The following is a 16,392-nucleotide window of genomic DNA, read 5'->3' as shown; positions in this document are numbered from 1 at the left end:
ATTGCTTTGATTCATTTCATTTTATATTTGTGTTGGCTGGTTCTGGATTTCTCCCTTCTCCAGTCTTTCGGAGCATGTGTTTGATAACTTTGACTCCTGAGCATACTAGATTTGATGCTGGCTGTTTTCTTATTTTTCCCTGGGTGTTGTAATGCTGATTACCGACGGATCTTGGGCCTTTGGCTTCCTGTGAGAATGAGATAATTACTCTCCAGTAGGCAGTGCGTGACGTACAGTATCAGCATTAAGCCACTGGGATTCCAGTCACTAGTGTAGAACAATATTGTGGGTAAATGAATAAGCAGAAGTTTATCGTGCTTCCTGCATAACAAGGTTTTCGTTAAAGAGACAGCAAAAATTGTTTGCGGTGAGGGCTAGTGTAAAATGAACGCTGCCACAACAAACATTACTGAAGTTCAGTTCCCTGGCTCGCTGGGCTTCTCTGGCTGGAAAGAACTGACTTTCTGTAGCCGCAAAGGTGGATGGCAGGGCTGTCATTGCATTTTGGGAGATGACGTTTCTGGCCTTATGAACACATGCGAAGTGTCTAACTTCAAAGTAGGATTTCCAGATGCACCACCTACTTATGGAAGAAAGTTGTACCAATTAGAAGTAGAGGCATTCCAAATGCAATTTGCTTATTTCACACTCGCCCCCAGGAATCCTGTGTTGTGATTTTAAGAGCTGGCCCTGTTTGACCCTGAAATAGATGTGGTTTCTCCCTTGCCTTCTTCATTTCAAGACTGTCAGTTAAAAATAACTTATGTACTGGGCACAGTGGGAGTAAGTTTGAGAAGTTTAAGTTATGTGTAAACCAGTAATAGTGAGAAAGTAATTCATGAACGTAACGAGCTCTATTCTCCTGCAAGACATGGCCAACCCAAGGGTTTATCCATATGGTGGGATTGATAATCTTTGTATGAAAATAGTTTCTCTACCATAGCAATACTGCTCAGTTTGCTTATGCTATAGCAAAGTGAAATAAATGACATCTTTGAGGACCTCTGTTAAATACTCAAATTACTTAAACAACATGAAGACTTGCATAAAGTACGGGATATGTATGCATACTCCATAGATACACAACTATATCTCTGTGTATTTACTTGTGTTTAGGACATAATCTTACATGTGCTTGTGTATATACATTTATATTTCAGCTGATCTTAGAGGTAATTCTGTAATGCCTAAGAATTGTGGGGATGCTAATAAGGGGTTTCATGTTTAAGTTTGTTTCCTTGCTACTGTCAAGTTATGTTGTACATGTAATTGCAAAACACAGTTACTTATTTGTGTCTTAATTGTGACTCTCACTTTAAGCTGGGCATTAGCAATCTGTGCAGGAAACCAGTTCTTATGTATAGGCTGAGATGAGTAGGTTAGTTGCTCTGCTTCTGCTTGACTCTAAAAACTAAGGGCTGAATCTTTGGAGCCCCAAGAACCATTGTCAGATGTAGCGGCCTAGATTTTGATGATGTGCTTGATCAGCCTTGCAGCCTGGGAGAAGGACAAGAACATGTGGAGTAAACTACCTTATTACAGTACATGGCTGTTCTGTCTGTATGATTGAGATGCTGCTTCACACATAGACAGCATGTGCCCAGCCGGACCCCTTCATAGCTCGGTTCAACTTGAAATTAGATTCCATGGATTTTGGGTCCAGAACAAATGCAGTTTGATATTTTTGTATTTCAGGCACCTAGGTCTGTCCTGGTTTTGTTTTTATGTGAATGATCTTAACGCTTGGACAAGTTGGATGAAGGTGACCGGATTGCATCTTTCTGTTGAATGGCCTGTATAGGAATTTTGCTTTCCAGTCAGATTTTGCAGATATTTTCAACACCAAGAGTAATTTTGATAGTGCTGTTCTTACTTTGAAATTGTGAAAATTCTGGTGAGTAAGTAAACATTTTTTTTCTCTCTCCTTTGTTTTCTTGCAGCCAACTGGGTACATGGAAAACTCCATTTCCTACAGTGCTATTGAAGATGTTCAACTGCTCTCCTGGGAGAATGCCCCTAAGTACTGTTTACAGCTCACAATCCCAGGGGGTACTGTCTTACTGCAGGTACAGTAAACACAGAAATACATTTTTCTTTCTGTCTTACTATGGATCTCCTTTTAACTTCTGTTTGCTGTGCATGAAATCTTAATTAGATGAACTCAGAAATGACAGAGAAATCAATGCTGTCAAATTATCTAACCACCAGAAAATTTTCTCAGGGTTATAGCTCTGAAGCTCTTCATGTTGTTCAACGATCAGCATGGAAATTTTGGGCCACAGTGATTAAATCTTCTTCCTGATTTTGTGTATCAAAATAGTGCTCTGTGGAAAGGCACATTGATGTGGCCCTGGAACAATTGCATTTTTACATATAGTCCTATTTGTGCATGAAACCAGTTAAAAATATCATCCTTCAATTCATCTACGAAGCCCGTAACTTGCACTGGAACTGATATCTTTTAAAAAAAGATATTTGATCCCCACTGGAAGATTTCAGTATATTTATATGGGTATCTACATATGCTAGTTCTCTTTTAAGTGTTATTTTCAAACAGAAGACACTGCATTTACATTATTCCAGATTTCTTCATCCACTTGTGAGGCTTTGCAGGACATCTTGGATCATTGCAAGTTTTAGTGATGGAAAAGCACTCCACAGCACTGAGCTTTGGAGCCGCTTTGAAGTAGGAAAAGAAAAGTAACCAAAAACCCAGCTGCTTGGTCCCCAAGGAGTTTTGAACTCCAGGTGACTCTTACCGTAGTTCTCAACATTTTTTCAAAGACAATTTACTTTTTCTGTTGAATATACAGCCATGACTATTGTGTATATGCATTTCATGCAGGTAGGACTGTAAATAGACCGGGTGAGCAATTTAAGCTTAGTTTAAATGGTGGGTAACTCATGAAAAATTAAAAAAGGTTATTTTTTTCTTGAAAAAGTATGAGCAGCTTCAAAGGATTGACCATAATAGAGCTTCTGTATCTGGGTGTGTACACACACGCTTATTTTAACTGTACCACTTAAGCACAAAATGTAGTCCAGCAGATGAGAAGATGGGAACATACTGAATGACACACTAATGGCTGTGATGACCGTGTCTGCTGGATCATTTGTCCAAGAGAATCGTGGTGCACATTCCACTGATCCATGGTGCACAGTCCAGCATTTAATTATTTCTTAATGTTGAAATGTTTGCTGAAGGCCGTGTAGGGCCACAAAGTACGGGGTACCATCTGTAGCCAGGGAGGGTTTAGTTCAAGCTCTGTTGAAATGGCTCTGCCTGCAGAGCATGAGAAAAATAACGCGAGTGGTGTCATTCAGTAAGCCGAGGCTGGGTGCCAAGCGGGGCCGTGTTTTCCATACTACAGACTTCTGTAGTGATGGGGAACGTCAAAGCTGGCTCTGAGTGAGTTGGGAAGCCGGTACGACTGATACCAGGTCGTTCTAATACCAGGTCCAGCTAGGTCCAGCTCTCCTTTGCCTTAATTTCAGACAGGCTGATGGGTCTGTCCATAGGCAGAGCGGCTTAGCGGCAGCCAAGGACACAGTAGTTGACTTTGGTCTGTCACATGGTTCCTGTGCTTGGGGTTTGGGATGGTTTTGGAACGTCATAAAAATATCATGAGGTTTTGATGATTTTCAACACAGCAAATAAAGTTTTAGTCTGAAATGGTTAGAGGTGTCCATGGATACGTCCTTGGCGAAGTATATTTCTGGAGCTCCCTTTCACTTTTCCCTTTCAGGTGTGATCCTGAGGGTTTGCAGCCCTGTAAAACAGGGCTGCAGCTATTGCCCCACTTTAATCTGAGAATGGTGTAGCTAAGTAAGTTTGGGCTGACCTGAGAACATCTAACTTTGTGGACTCTGCTGGTGCATAGGTGGCATTTGTGTGTCCTTTCACATGTCCTTGAAGCACAGGAGCGTACGTACATGCCTCTGCTCGGTGCTTACCAAATTTCTGCGGCTCGAAGTGACTTACTGGTTTTAGGCATTACTGGGGAGTGTGCGGAGTCTGAATTTCAGACAGGCTGCTGCGAGTTCATCTAAGTACTGGTGGTTTGGAAAGCCTCTACTGTGCGTGACATTGTGGAAGGCAGGAAGACGAGCCATGGTTTCTCAACAGCTAGATTAGGATCCTTATTATTGAGGAAATCTTCCTTGCCTAATGTGTTAATTGAATTAATTAGAAATAAATTTGTCAAATTACATGATTTTGATTTTTTTTTTTTCTGGTGATAATTTTGCCTCTGTTTTTTCCATGTACTTCCTTAGTGGTACTAGCATTTATATTTATGTCAGTTTCAACAGCTAGAGTAGTTACATCTGCCTTTCCAAATTTTGTTTCTGAGCCTTTATTCTGTAGTTTCTGGTAGCTGCCTTTACAGGCCTGCTTAATAGGAAACAAGATGAAGTTTGAACCCACAGGTCCCTGCTGAATTTATAGGAAATTAGCAGGGCATGAAGACTTTAATCTGGAGCAGCCTGCCAATTTTTCTTAAAAGAAAATGAACCAATAAACCAAACACACAAATAATTACATTTGTGAGAAAATAACTTCTTAGCATGGATGCTTCTGTGTTTTCTTTGAAAAGATTGGTGTTTTTATGTGACCTCATAGGAACTGATAAAGTGGAGTGAGCTGAGCTTCTGTTATGTTTACTGCTGACTGACTGGGCAGACTGGATCAGATTACATTATAACTCTATGGGAATTTCAACATAATTGAAAATACAAACTTTAAAAATGTTTTTAGTATGACTTGGTCTTTGGTAGTGTCTCGATTCATCAGATGTGGTCAGATTGGAGGGAGTATAAAAATAGATTTCCCTTTTACAGTTGTAATGTGTATTCACAAATCCAGAACAGTACTAAAAGTTCTGTTAAGTATACTTAAGAAATCAAGATGCAAAACCTGGGTTTATCAAGTAGTGGAGTTCAGCAGGAATTCTCTAGTATATGTGAAAAAGAGTTTGAGTATCTAAAAGACAAGTTCACTGAGGTGCCGGGAAATGGAGATGCTGGGAAATTAGCCCTTGCGTACTTCAGTTATTTTCATATTTCTGAGAGACTTCGATACATTTATGTATTTCCCATTATATGTGGGAAATTGAGACTTCCGATCTTCTGTGGAATCATTCTGCCTGGCTAGCCTGAGCGGCAGCGTGCTCTGATGTAATGTCCAGCTCTGGCATCAGGAAGTGTGTGATAGTGGAACAAGTCAAACTAGTCCAAAACATGTTCCCAGTACTGTTTCTTCTGAAGTACGCTTTTCTTTTTTCCAAAGACTTGATCTAAATGAGGTTTGTATACATAAAATTATTTACATTAACAGTTTTGTCTGCCCCCCGATATATTTCATACTTCTCATTAATTTCAATTTTATATTTTGATATATAATTTGCACATGCTGTGTTGTAAATTCTTTGATATTATGGGATAGTACTGACATGATTTGACATAAAAGTGAAGCATTTTAGTAGTTCTGAATCACAGGCTTTCCTGATTTTTCATTGTGCAGAAAATTTTTAAATTCCAACTTCTGCTTCACTGAAGCAGAAGCAAATTCCAAACAACTGGCAATTACCTCAGATGGAAATTCATTTCCAGCAATCCTTGTGGGAGGATGTCAGCATGTGGTGTCAGGGCGTCCTTCGCGCATTTGTCTGTGCTAGGCGTGACAAATGGCACGAGAGAGTCCGAATCCATGTTCAAGTTCTCATCCCTCTGTCTGCTGTCACCAAGGTCTATTTCTGGCTTATTACTGCACAGGAATGAGTCAGAGAAGGAAGAGTGCCATTACCTTTCCTTACATCATCCTGATGTCCTCCCATAGCAATACTGACCCATCCCAACCTATTTTAACACATGAAATCTGACAAGTGTGCCGGAGGTGATGCAGCTCCCCTTAGGAAATTGGATCATCCTAACAGGACGTGTCTACCTGGGTTTCAGAGGAGGATTTGGTTCTCAGGCAGCAAACAGCTTAATCTGGCCTGGGATTGCATCGGAAAGTCGTCTTCGTGCATGTGTTTCCCACTCAGTGTTTGTTGTATAAGCACAACTGTCTCAGCACCGACGTGTTTCACCACCCGGTGTTCGGGAATTCTCATCGTCTCTTGTGGGAGCTGGGGACAGTCGGGTTTCTGGGAGTCAGTTTTCTAGACTTGTGTGGGGCTTGTGTTTTCTCTCCTTCTGCCAAAGTGTTTTCTTTCCTCCTGCCAAACGATGTGGTCCATGGTCCTTCCAATGAGCAGCAATCAGCTCTCACAGATTGTTTTTCTTTCCTACAATTGGGATAGCAGGTGTTGAAAGAAGGTGTTTCTGTAGCTGCCTTGTAGGCCACCAGCTCTTCAGGCCGGGGAATGGGAGCTAAATTTAGCCTCTGAAGAAGTGTGAGCTGTTTAGTATGGGTAATCGCTGGGCCTCCTTGAGCTGGGCTAAACTTCTGCTCTTCTTTCCATTTGTAAAGCACAATGTATGATTATGTCGTTGTGCGGATGATTATGAAGAGGATGCTGCTATTGATGGTGAAATAACTGGAAGAACCTTTTGAAGGAGATCGGAAAAAACGCAGAGTGTAATTTCACAAGCTGCTTAAAACCAAATGTAGGAATTGTCCGGGGGAAAAGGCTTTGGTATTTCAGTCGTGACAGTACTGCCTGCTTTCACGTGGTTTTCTTTCTTTCAGATGGGTCCTAAATGCCTTAAAGCTGCCAGTCCCATCCCTATCGCTAGTGTTGTTTTATTCATTTCTTGGCGATCGAGTGTAGTCAGGAGGAAAAACAAACAGAACAGGAAGCCTTGACAAGCACAACAGTCACACGTTCAGCTCGGTGCTTGAGCACGCTGTTTTTGCCAGGGAGTCCCCACGGTGTATGTTTCCACTGGATTTTTTAGTAACGTTTTATTTTAGTCTCCTTGGAGAACCTGGCTTTTGTTTTCGGTGCAAGTCCAGCTAATGTTGCCACTGTGGAGAGGTCATGCAAGGACCAGAATCCAGCAGAGATGCAGAATATTTTCAGGAGGAAAATGGCATTTCTATCAATTACCAGTAACTCCGTCTGTACCTTGGGTTAAGCCCAAAGAGTGGCGGGTTTCACTTGCAGGTCTGCCTGTGTCCTGGAGGCGCAACGCTGGGGTTTGCATCAGGAAGAGGTTTTGTACAGTCTGCATGAGGCAGCAGTGTGCATGCCATGGGGGTTCGCCTTCCTGCGGCCGCTCCGCTCTGCTCTTCTGTGGCTGGTAATGAACTGGTGCAGAAAAGCCTGCTATATGTTGTGAGTCCCAGCAATGAATGTGCCTCAGCTGGAGGAAAGCATAACAAATCCCCATCCTGCTGACCAGAAAGCAAGCGAGGGAGAGAAAGAGAAACACTGAATGAAACCAGGAAGAGTTAAAAACAGAATCTGGGTGGTTAGTTCCCACTTACTGCCACATCTTTTCAGCTGGCAAAATCCCTTAGCAGAGTATGTGTGAAGGATGCTGTGGTAAGGAAAAATTGGGGAGCTTTTGCTATGTGGATAGGCCTGTTCTTGTATTCTTCCGAGTAACACACATGCCAGTAAAAAGGGTTAACTTACTCATAAAGGAACTTAGTAGCCTGGCCTGTGTGATGTGCTGGAAATCACAAATTTTCTGCTGATGCTTGTTGCCGTAGCCATACGTAGCCCGTATCAGTGGTGCTGTGAATGTTGACGTTAGGTAAAGGTCTTGCCATCATTTCTAGAGTGGTCTGTTTCTTGCAGTTTCAGGTGTTCTGTTTCTCAGCAGCACCAAGGTTCCGATTTTGTCTCCTCCTCACCTGGGTGGAAATTACTGTAGGGGCTGTTAATGCTGGCATGAAACAAGTGTTCAGTTTCCTATTTTTGCAAGCAAAAGGAAAATCTGCTTTTAAAAAGTTCACTACCTTTTAATGAAAAAGTGTATTTCTACTCATTGACTAAGAAATGAAGTAGTTTGGTTGCGAGAAAAATACTTGTTTTTCTGAGCAGAGATGTAAATTTACTCATGTTGACCAAAGTGCTGCATAAGCAGGCATTTAATCTCTCATGCAGTTTTCCTCCTGTGAGCAGTCTTTTTGAAGCTGATGAAATTAATCCTACGAGTAAGGGTGGTACTGCAGCTGATCCTAGGTGTCTTTTCCACTCTGACTGAACATTTACACCCCCAAAATTAGCATATAAAATCCTTCAAAACATAGTTCCAGGATCAACTTGTCTTTAAAATAAAGTCCTACCTACAGCAGGCATTCTAAAAGTAGATGTTCTTCCTCCTCATTGGAATAATAATAAATAAGCTTGAAGTTTCGGTCTTCTTACACCTTCTAAGAGTCTTACTGCCACATTGTCCTGTTTTCTAAAGTACTTTTCTACTACATTGTGGTTGTGCAAAAACAGCGGAAGATCTTGATTGTGCAAGAAGCTCCAGTCGGTCGGACTGTGTGCCACCCACAGCCCTGCTAAAGCCATTGCATTTGAGAACAAAGTTCTTAGCAGAATTGGAGCCTCTAAGCACACCAACCACGCAGGGGGCCCGAACTGTTGTTTAACGTAGATAGGTTATAAAATCTCCATTGTACTTCGTTCCTGTCTCAGTGGCTACTTGTAACAATGGCAGGCAAAATGTTTCCAGGTTTGATCTTTTTTTTAAAAATTGGAAAGGTAGCTGTAAGATTAACAGTGTAAACTGGACCCACTGTGTGGGCAAGGCTGAGTAAGAAAAACTTACCCTGTGTGGTCAGCATGCCGAAGGAAAACCTGCTTTTGAAGTCTTTTGTGTCTCATTTTCTCCTCTTTATTGTACCCTAGAGCTGAATAAATATAGTAGGTTATGCCCTCAGCTAGAGTGAAAAACTGTAGCTGTCAGTTCCCGGGAAGTGATGACTTCAGTGCAGAAGTGCTGGGCTCCAGGAATGCACATCAGATAAAACTGTAAATGTGTGTGTGCGGCCCCTGTAAATCAATTGTAGTTTCCTCCACTGCTTACACTTTGGTGCTTGTTGCTCCAAACTTCAGAAATTTTATGCACAATAATCTGTATGCTTGAGTAAGTCAGTGTGTGCACAAGTGGCCATCGGTTGGACAGCTGTCTGGATGAGCACCAACAAGAGCCTGATGGCTCTTCTGTCATCCTGGAGTGCTGTGAAGCTCACATTTCTTTTGATAAGGAAGAAATATTCCCTGTAGTCCCTTTCTCAGTGTAAGCCTGAAGAAGACAAGGGAGGAACAAGGGATGCTGTGCAAGCGCAAGCTCTTTGTTGTCCTCTGCAAAAGATCCAGCATTTCCTGCACATCGCTGCGGTTTTGCAGCTTACTGGAATGAGGCAGGAAGAGTGCACTGGAAGGATTAGTCTCTGCTGCCAGGGAGAAGTGGGGAACGCTGGTGTCAGACAGCTCCATCCAGATAACAGTGGTTGGGTTAAATGCATTCAGACTAACTGTGTGGAACACTGTGGAAAGACCGCCGGTGAAATGACCATTGACTTTCCAAGTTCCTCTTAGCGTCACGTCCTGATCATTAATAGAAGCGTGAGGATTCCCTAAAGGTTGGGTTTTCCACTTCTGTGTTCACATTGTGGTCTTTGTCTTCATTTTCCTTGGGAGCAGTCTTGAATGACAGCCCCAGCTCTGAGTGTTTGTAGTTTTTGAGTGGTTCAAACTCCTAACCTAGACCCAGATGCAAGTTTTCTTACCACTTCTCCTCTACAGTAGCTAACGCTATGTTTAGACAGTCTTGGTCCCGTACTTGGAACCTGGTCACTTTGCTAATTTTACTTTAAATGCTTTTTGTATATTGCTACTGTCAAGTTGAAAAGTCTTTCCTCTTCTGGTTTTGGTTTTGCCTTTTATAGCATTAACATTATTTGTTCCTTTTCTTCTCCACTATTTGCAGTATCTCTACCTCTGCCTGATGCTGTTGTTCTCATTAATAGTTTCTGTCATCCGGTTTATGTGAGGCTCCAGTTGGTTGCACAATCTATCTACACATAGTATTTTCTAATTATTTGTGGTGGTCTTACAGGCTGCAGCTCCTGACATCCCAAAAGCAGGAGAATAATTAACGATTCTCAGCAGTTCCCATTTAGGGCTTTAGCATTTGCTCTTACTTTAGACTTCAGTGCAGTTTTTGTTCAAGTCACGTAGCGGTCAGACCAGGCACTAAATCAGGTTGACATTTTGCTTGTATGAGAGAAGTACTTCATCTCCCTCGAATATTTTGGATTTTATCAATTTGAATAACAGTATCTTAGTTAGCATAGCTCCTATATACTCAGTCTGCTTTTTTTTTTTTTTTTTTTTTTTTTAAGAAGTAATGGATGTGTAACTTGCAATATGAATGGTGGTATTGCTTAGTATACATGCTCCAGCCTACAAAAACTTTCAGTTTTGCTTATTCTTTAAGGGGCTTTGATGCTAGCATTTCAAATGAAGGGGTTTTGTTCCCCTCCATGAAACAGTTTTCTCCTTAAAAAAAAAAGGTTCCATTTGAAATTGAATCTTTCAGAGTAATTGGTGGGTTTTTGCAGCATTTTGTCTGGGCAAAGATAAGAAATATCTAAACATATTTACTTCATGTCTTTTTATTTATGTTCAAAATGTTTTTCAGGCTTTTTGTGGCAAACTATTTTTGACCTTTTTATTATATATACTATATATAGTATAAAGTATATTGAATTGAAATTCAGTTCTGTAACATATATAGGTAAAAGGTCTATCTTTTCATATGTTGGAATGCACATATATGCATAAACCACTGTGTAAATAACAGAAAGAAAATCATTAAATATTGGCAAACCAAAATACCCTGAAGATCTGCACTCTAAACATTTTTAGGATTTTTCATTGCATACAAATAATAATTAAAAAAGAAGTAGAAAAAAAAAAAGTTATGCTTTTTGGTTCCATTTCTAGCAAATTCACATTCTGATAGGTCAGCATTCTTCATGAAATGGAAAGTTTGTTTTTGATAAACTCTGTGGTCAGCCAACGTTATTTATGATAGATCTATTCGGCTTTATTGCCTAGAGATCTACTGGAGGAGCAATTGATTGTCGTTAATGTATAAAATAATATGTAATACATATATATAAAAGAGCATTACTGCATTTAATTCAGAGAAATCAGTCCAAATATATGTCACTGAGACATCAGTATATGACCCTGACATGAAACATTTTTACTTCTGGTATTCTTGCCCTTATCAGTCAACTGAACCACTGTCCGGCAATGAAATTAATTCTGTGATGTGGATTTTGAATACTTACCTGAAAAGCTGTTATGGAGTGAAATTTGTTGAATGATGCTTTAATGTGCAAGAAGTAAGTGTTTTTTAGGTGGTGAAGAACCTCACGGTTTGGTTTTTTTTCTTCTGGCATGGCTTTATAGGCTATCCTGTAATTTTCACTGATTGCATAAAACATTTTGAGTCGTAAGTAAAAATTGCCCAGCGATTGGCGGCGATAAGTTAGAGCTGAAAAAGCCAAAGGGCATCTCTACCCACTCAAATATTTCAAACTTATGTCACCTTGTTAAGGCATGCATATTTACGTCACTGTAGATGCTTTTATATTTTTTGATACGGAGCCTTTTGACCTTTGGGAGTGTTGAACTATTCCTTCGTTGGCTAAGAACCTGGCTTCACACTGAGCATTTCTGGCAGCTGTGCTCAATACGGACAAAAACGGGTGATCGCTGGGAGTCATTATTACAACATTTATGCTGTTGCTGCAAACAGTCTGTGCATGTGTCTGCACGTCTGTGTGTGTTATGCTTTTCACTCTGTTTTAATATCGCTGAAAGAGCTAAGACATAATTTGAATTGCTTTGGGGCCAGCTGAGGAACAGGACAAGAAGGGAAACTAGAGGATGGAAAAAACCCACCCCTTCTAGTAAAATGTCAACCCATCTTCTTACTCTGCTCTGCGTCCGATGATTAATAGCAAAGGCAAATGTCCTACAGACATACAAGATCTGACCAAAACCTGATTGAAATCAGGGAGGATTTTTTAGTCTTTGGGTTGGACTCCGTTTCATAGGAGGTTAATGTTTTGTAAGGTTTTAGTTTGGTATTTTACATTTGCAGCAAGGTCTTCATGTCACTGCTTTCTGTGAAAATAAACAGGTTATAATGTAAAGTGGTAGCTTTGAGCAAAGAGTCCCCTTCACTCTGGTGAGGCTGCGGGTGAAGTCAGCCAGGATCATAAAGTTCAGAAGAATGTGGTGAGTGCAGCCTTATTGGTTTTAGGGCACACATGGGTGATTTGCTTTGTTTTGGCTGGCTGATCTGAAACGCTGCTAGAAACTAATGATTCTGTTTATAACTTTTGTTTATTGCAGGCTGCAAACAGTTACCTGAGGGATCAGTGGTTCCATTCTTTGCAGTGGAAGGTAAGTTCTGCACTTCACTGTCTTCCTTGTCTGCCCCTAAGAATACTTTTTAGCATTCCCTATCCCTTCGTTCTAAGAGTCCTGAATGGATAAAGTTTTTCTTACAGGAGCCCTGAATCAGAAGTATGTGGTTTCAACTTGTCCCTACTGTGAATGAAGTGGACAAATTAACTTGTTACATAGCCCAGATTTATCATCATGTGATTGGCTTTAGAAAGTAGATAGCCAGTCAATTCACATTTAAACAGTATAGAGATTGGATGGTTTTGATTTTGTACAGTGAAGTGTGATACGTTACAGAATCAATACAGCCTAATCATATGCTCTGGACACTTGGGATATTTGGTGGTTTTGTTTGGTTTTTCCTTCTCCTGAGAAACTAGGGAGAAAGGATGTCTTTTAGAGTTGGTTATTGTAAATAGCATCAATTGGTTATGCATCAGTCTGTGTTTATGCTTTAGGAAGATTTGGATTTAAAGGCAGTTTCTATTTCAGAGGTCTCGAGCCCTGTCCCATTTTCAGCGGGAACAATGGGCTGATTGCCCTGAGTCGGGGAAGCGGATCACAGTGACAACACTGTCTCTCAAAAGCAGCACATTCCTCATCGAAAACTGTAGCTGCTGACCTTTGGATGGAATCTGTATGGATCTTTGATGCAGCTGGAAACAAGTTTTGGCCAGATGCTGAATATGGTTGTCCTCTCTCGTCTTCCGGTGGGGAAGACAAGCAGTAGCTTTTCAGCTCCGGACTTGTCTTCGGCAGGGTTTCAGTGAAGCCAGCCAGATCGGCTGTGTAGTTCATCAAGATTTCAGCCCGCTGACAGCAACCGCATGTGAAAATATAAGAAAGTCCCTCCCACCAAACTGGTTTTGTTGTAGGTGTGTTTGATAGTTGCAAAATAGTTGTGTGGCAAAACTACAGTATCGGTGTGCTTTGTATCGCCGTCAGCGTCTGGCAGAATCCTATTCTGAGTGGATCCAGGTTCTTATCAGTAAGAGCCAAGTGTCGAGATCTCTTTTTCCAGACCACTGGCATATTCTCCAGCCTGTTACCCTGATTGCCCAAATGAGCGTGGGACAGTGGTACTGATCGCAGAAGGCCAGGCTGTGGTGTGGCACTTCATTTTGGCCTCTTGACAGTATCATTAACGGAATGCCTAGCCAGTCTTGCTTTCTTTGCAGCTCCTGAGGATAACAAAGAGCTTAAAGCATGCAGAGACAGTATCTCCATATGGCTGTTATTTTTCCTCCTACTTAGGCAGGCAGGGAAGACGAGAGAAAGCGTGGACAGAAATGATGATGGAATTTCTTTTTCTCCCTCTCCCCCGACCAGGATGGCTGTGGTATTGATGTGCCGGTGGCATGTGCCTCCTTCACTGCTGTAGTAAGGGGAAAATCAGGGTTGGAGGTGCAACTCTGAGGGGAAAAAAAAAAAAAAAAAAAAAAAAAAAGTAAGGAATGGTAAAGATGCAGCCTGGCCCCACCACCGGCTACCCCATCAATTAAATTATGGAGGTGGGGCGAGGGGAAGCCGAGACAGAATGACCTGGCTTGCTCACATGCCTTTCAGTCATGGAGAGGGAGCTTTGCTCTGTGGGAGTTGTTTTTAAAGGAGTATTTCTTAAACTTTCCAATGCCTCTGACCAAGCCTCTCATTTTGGGAAACTCTGAGTAATTTAACTTGTTGCAAAGTAGAACTTATTTTTGCTTCCCTCCCCACCCCCATTAAGTTCATGTCTGAAAAACAAGTGAAACATTTATCTTGATTTGAAAGGCCTTCCCTTTACCAAGAATAGCAAGTAGCCTTTTCCCATAAGAACAGCGACAGGGTTTAGTCACCGCCCAGGTACTTTACACCAACAAATTCCTCTTTGCTAAAATGGATATAGTTTTGATGGGGTTTGTTGCTTAATAGTTCAGAAGAAGAGCACCTGGTAATTTTCTGCTCTGTACTTTGGTTGATATTTACCAGGTTTAAATGAGATCACAACAGAACTAAGAGGCAAGACAAGTGGTGTATCTAGGAGGAGAGTGGAAGGGTGCAGTTATGTGGTCTACCTTTGCAAAGTTTATCACTTTACTGGCACCATAGCCTATGACTTTAAGAGCCAGGTGCCAAGGTTCATCTCACTCCATAATTGTTATGGTTTGATGATTAAGCAGGTAGTGAGGGAACCCACAAAAAACCAGGAAGCCTGTTCTTCTGGAATGGGTCATTTACACAAAGCACCAGCTGGCAGAGAGATCGCCGCAGCTGTATTATAATTGGGTGGTTGTGCTGACGAATGATATATTTGTCCAGTGGTCTTACAAATAATAGGTCAAAACATTTCTGCGGGCATGTAGAACACAGATGCAAACTGGTGCAGATAGCTGAAGCAGTTATTTGGGGGAAAACATTCGACAGAGATGAGCTTACTGTTGTTTGTAGTTGTGCAGTGGAAGCATTTAGGGGGCCTGGCTGAACCCAGAGCTCCGCTGTGCTAGGCAGTAGATGTAGGTGGAGCAGGAGACTGTCACTTCCCCGTCCCGCCCAAACAAGGCTGGAGGAACCCATTTTACAGATGGCAAACAGATATCCTGGGAGTTACCAGCAGTGGAAATTGCCCCCCACTTAAACTGCAGTCGTTGGGAGCAGGTTCATATTCTGTCAGTGTGCTTCTGGCTCCTTTCCCTGTGCTTCCAGCCTTGAGGGTCGGTCAGATGCTGCTGACCACGTTGTCTGAGCTACCTGGAGAATGGCTAGGTCCAGGGTGTACCTGTGTGGTTAAATATTTGGGGAAGCTCTTTAGGTTCAGGCACATACCGGTTATCCTTTGGTCTTGTATGAAGGTGCTAAGGTCTGTGGGAGAGCTTTTATGTGGTGCAGTTTTAAGGATTAACACGCTGTGGGAATTCATTTTGCCAGCCAGCACCCTGGAAATAATTTTGTTCTAGAGACAAACACTGAAATAAAAATCAGGAAGAATTTCTTTCTGCAGCCCAGAGAATAATAAAAGAGATGCTACAGATAAACAGAAATAAAAGAAAAGCAAACACATAATTATCCATGTTTTAGATCCAGCTCCAAGAGGTTTTATGTGTCATCCAACTAGCTAGCTGTCAAGATGCTTACACAGCTTTTTAGATGTGACTTTCTCCTTGAATACTGTGCTCATGGAAGAGAGCATGGATGTAGGGACAGACTGTTCCTTATGTAGTCATTTTCTCTTTGGGTTTTCCGTTTCAAACCCTCCCACTAGGAGTTACTCATAATTCCTTATTTGATCTGGATATCAGTGTGTATCACAACTCCTAAAGGATTATTGGCCACCTCAGCCTATTTTTAGAAATCCTGATTTCCTTCAGGTTATAGCCAAGCCAAATGATATTTGTCCAGAGAATAAACAGAACATGTTAACAGCTGTCCAGATCCTCAAACATAAACAAATCATTAATCCATTGTGTAAGGAATGTTCCTTTAAAACCAAGGAGGTTGGATTGAAACCATGATATGTAATCTTTGGTATTTGGAAGCTGGTAAGTCATAACAGTGTATCAATAAAGATAACAACACTTTTTGTGAATACACAAAAGAGACTAACGCATGCAGTTCATTGCCCTTTCTGGGTCTAGGCCACATACAGTGGTAACCAGCCACTTCTGTAGGGGGTGAATACAGCTAAGCTTGGCTTTGAGGGGTACTACGACTTGTAATTTGGGGGCACACACAAATAAACAAATGTGTGCCCTTGGCATTTTCCCAGACAGCATCCATTTGCTTTGTTGCTTGGTGATATCTTGCCATCTTTGGGCTAAGGACTTTCTGTGTATTTGTGTAGTGCCAAGCATACAGAGGTGCCATCCTCTGTAGAAATTGTCGAGCCCTGCTACACCATGTGCTTAAATTATTAGTCATTAAAAGACCCACTTGAGTAATTTAGTAGCGTGTTGCACTTGAATTAAAAAACATGTCAGTGAGATCTTCTCCAGGGGTCTTTAGGTCTTGTCTTGTGATAACAGAG

The 16,392-nt window shown here is 41.4% G+C and overlaps 1 protein-coding gene across 1 annotated transcript in view; it reads left to right on the top strand.

Moving 5' to 3' along the window:
* LOC119157737 (c-Maf inducing protein) overlaps nucleotides 1-16,392 on the top strand; it is a 139,136-nt gene that overhangs the window by 72,076 nt on the left and 50,668 nt on the right. Inside the window, exons 2-3 of the mRNA XM_037408916.1 lie at nucleotides 1,941-2,066; nucleotides 12,339-12,389. Of these exons, the coding sequence (XP_037264813.1) occupies nucleotides 1,941-2,066; nucleotides 12,339-12,389 (177 nt within the window). The remainder of the gene's footprint in view (nucleotides 1-1,940; nucleotides 2,067-12,338; nucleotides 12,390-16,392) is intronic.

The sequence above is a fragment of the Falco rusticolus genome, chromosome 15 (genome assembly GCF_015220075.1).
Source record: "Falco rusticolus isolate bFalRus1 chromosome 15, bFalRus1.pri, whole genome shotgun sequence".
Lineage (NCBI taxonomy): Eukaryota > Metazoa > Chordata > Aves > Falconiformes > Falconidae > Falco > Falco rusticolus.
This window is presented reverse-complemented; position numbering and strand designations above follow the sequence as displayed.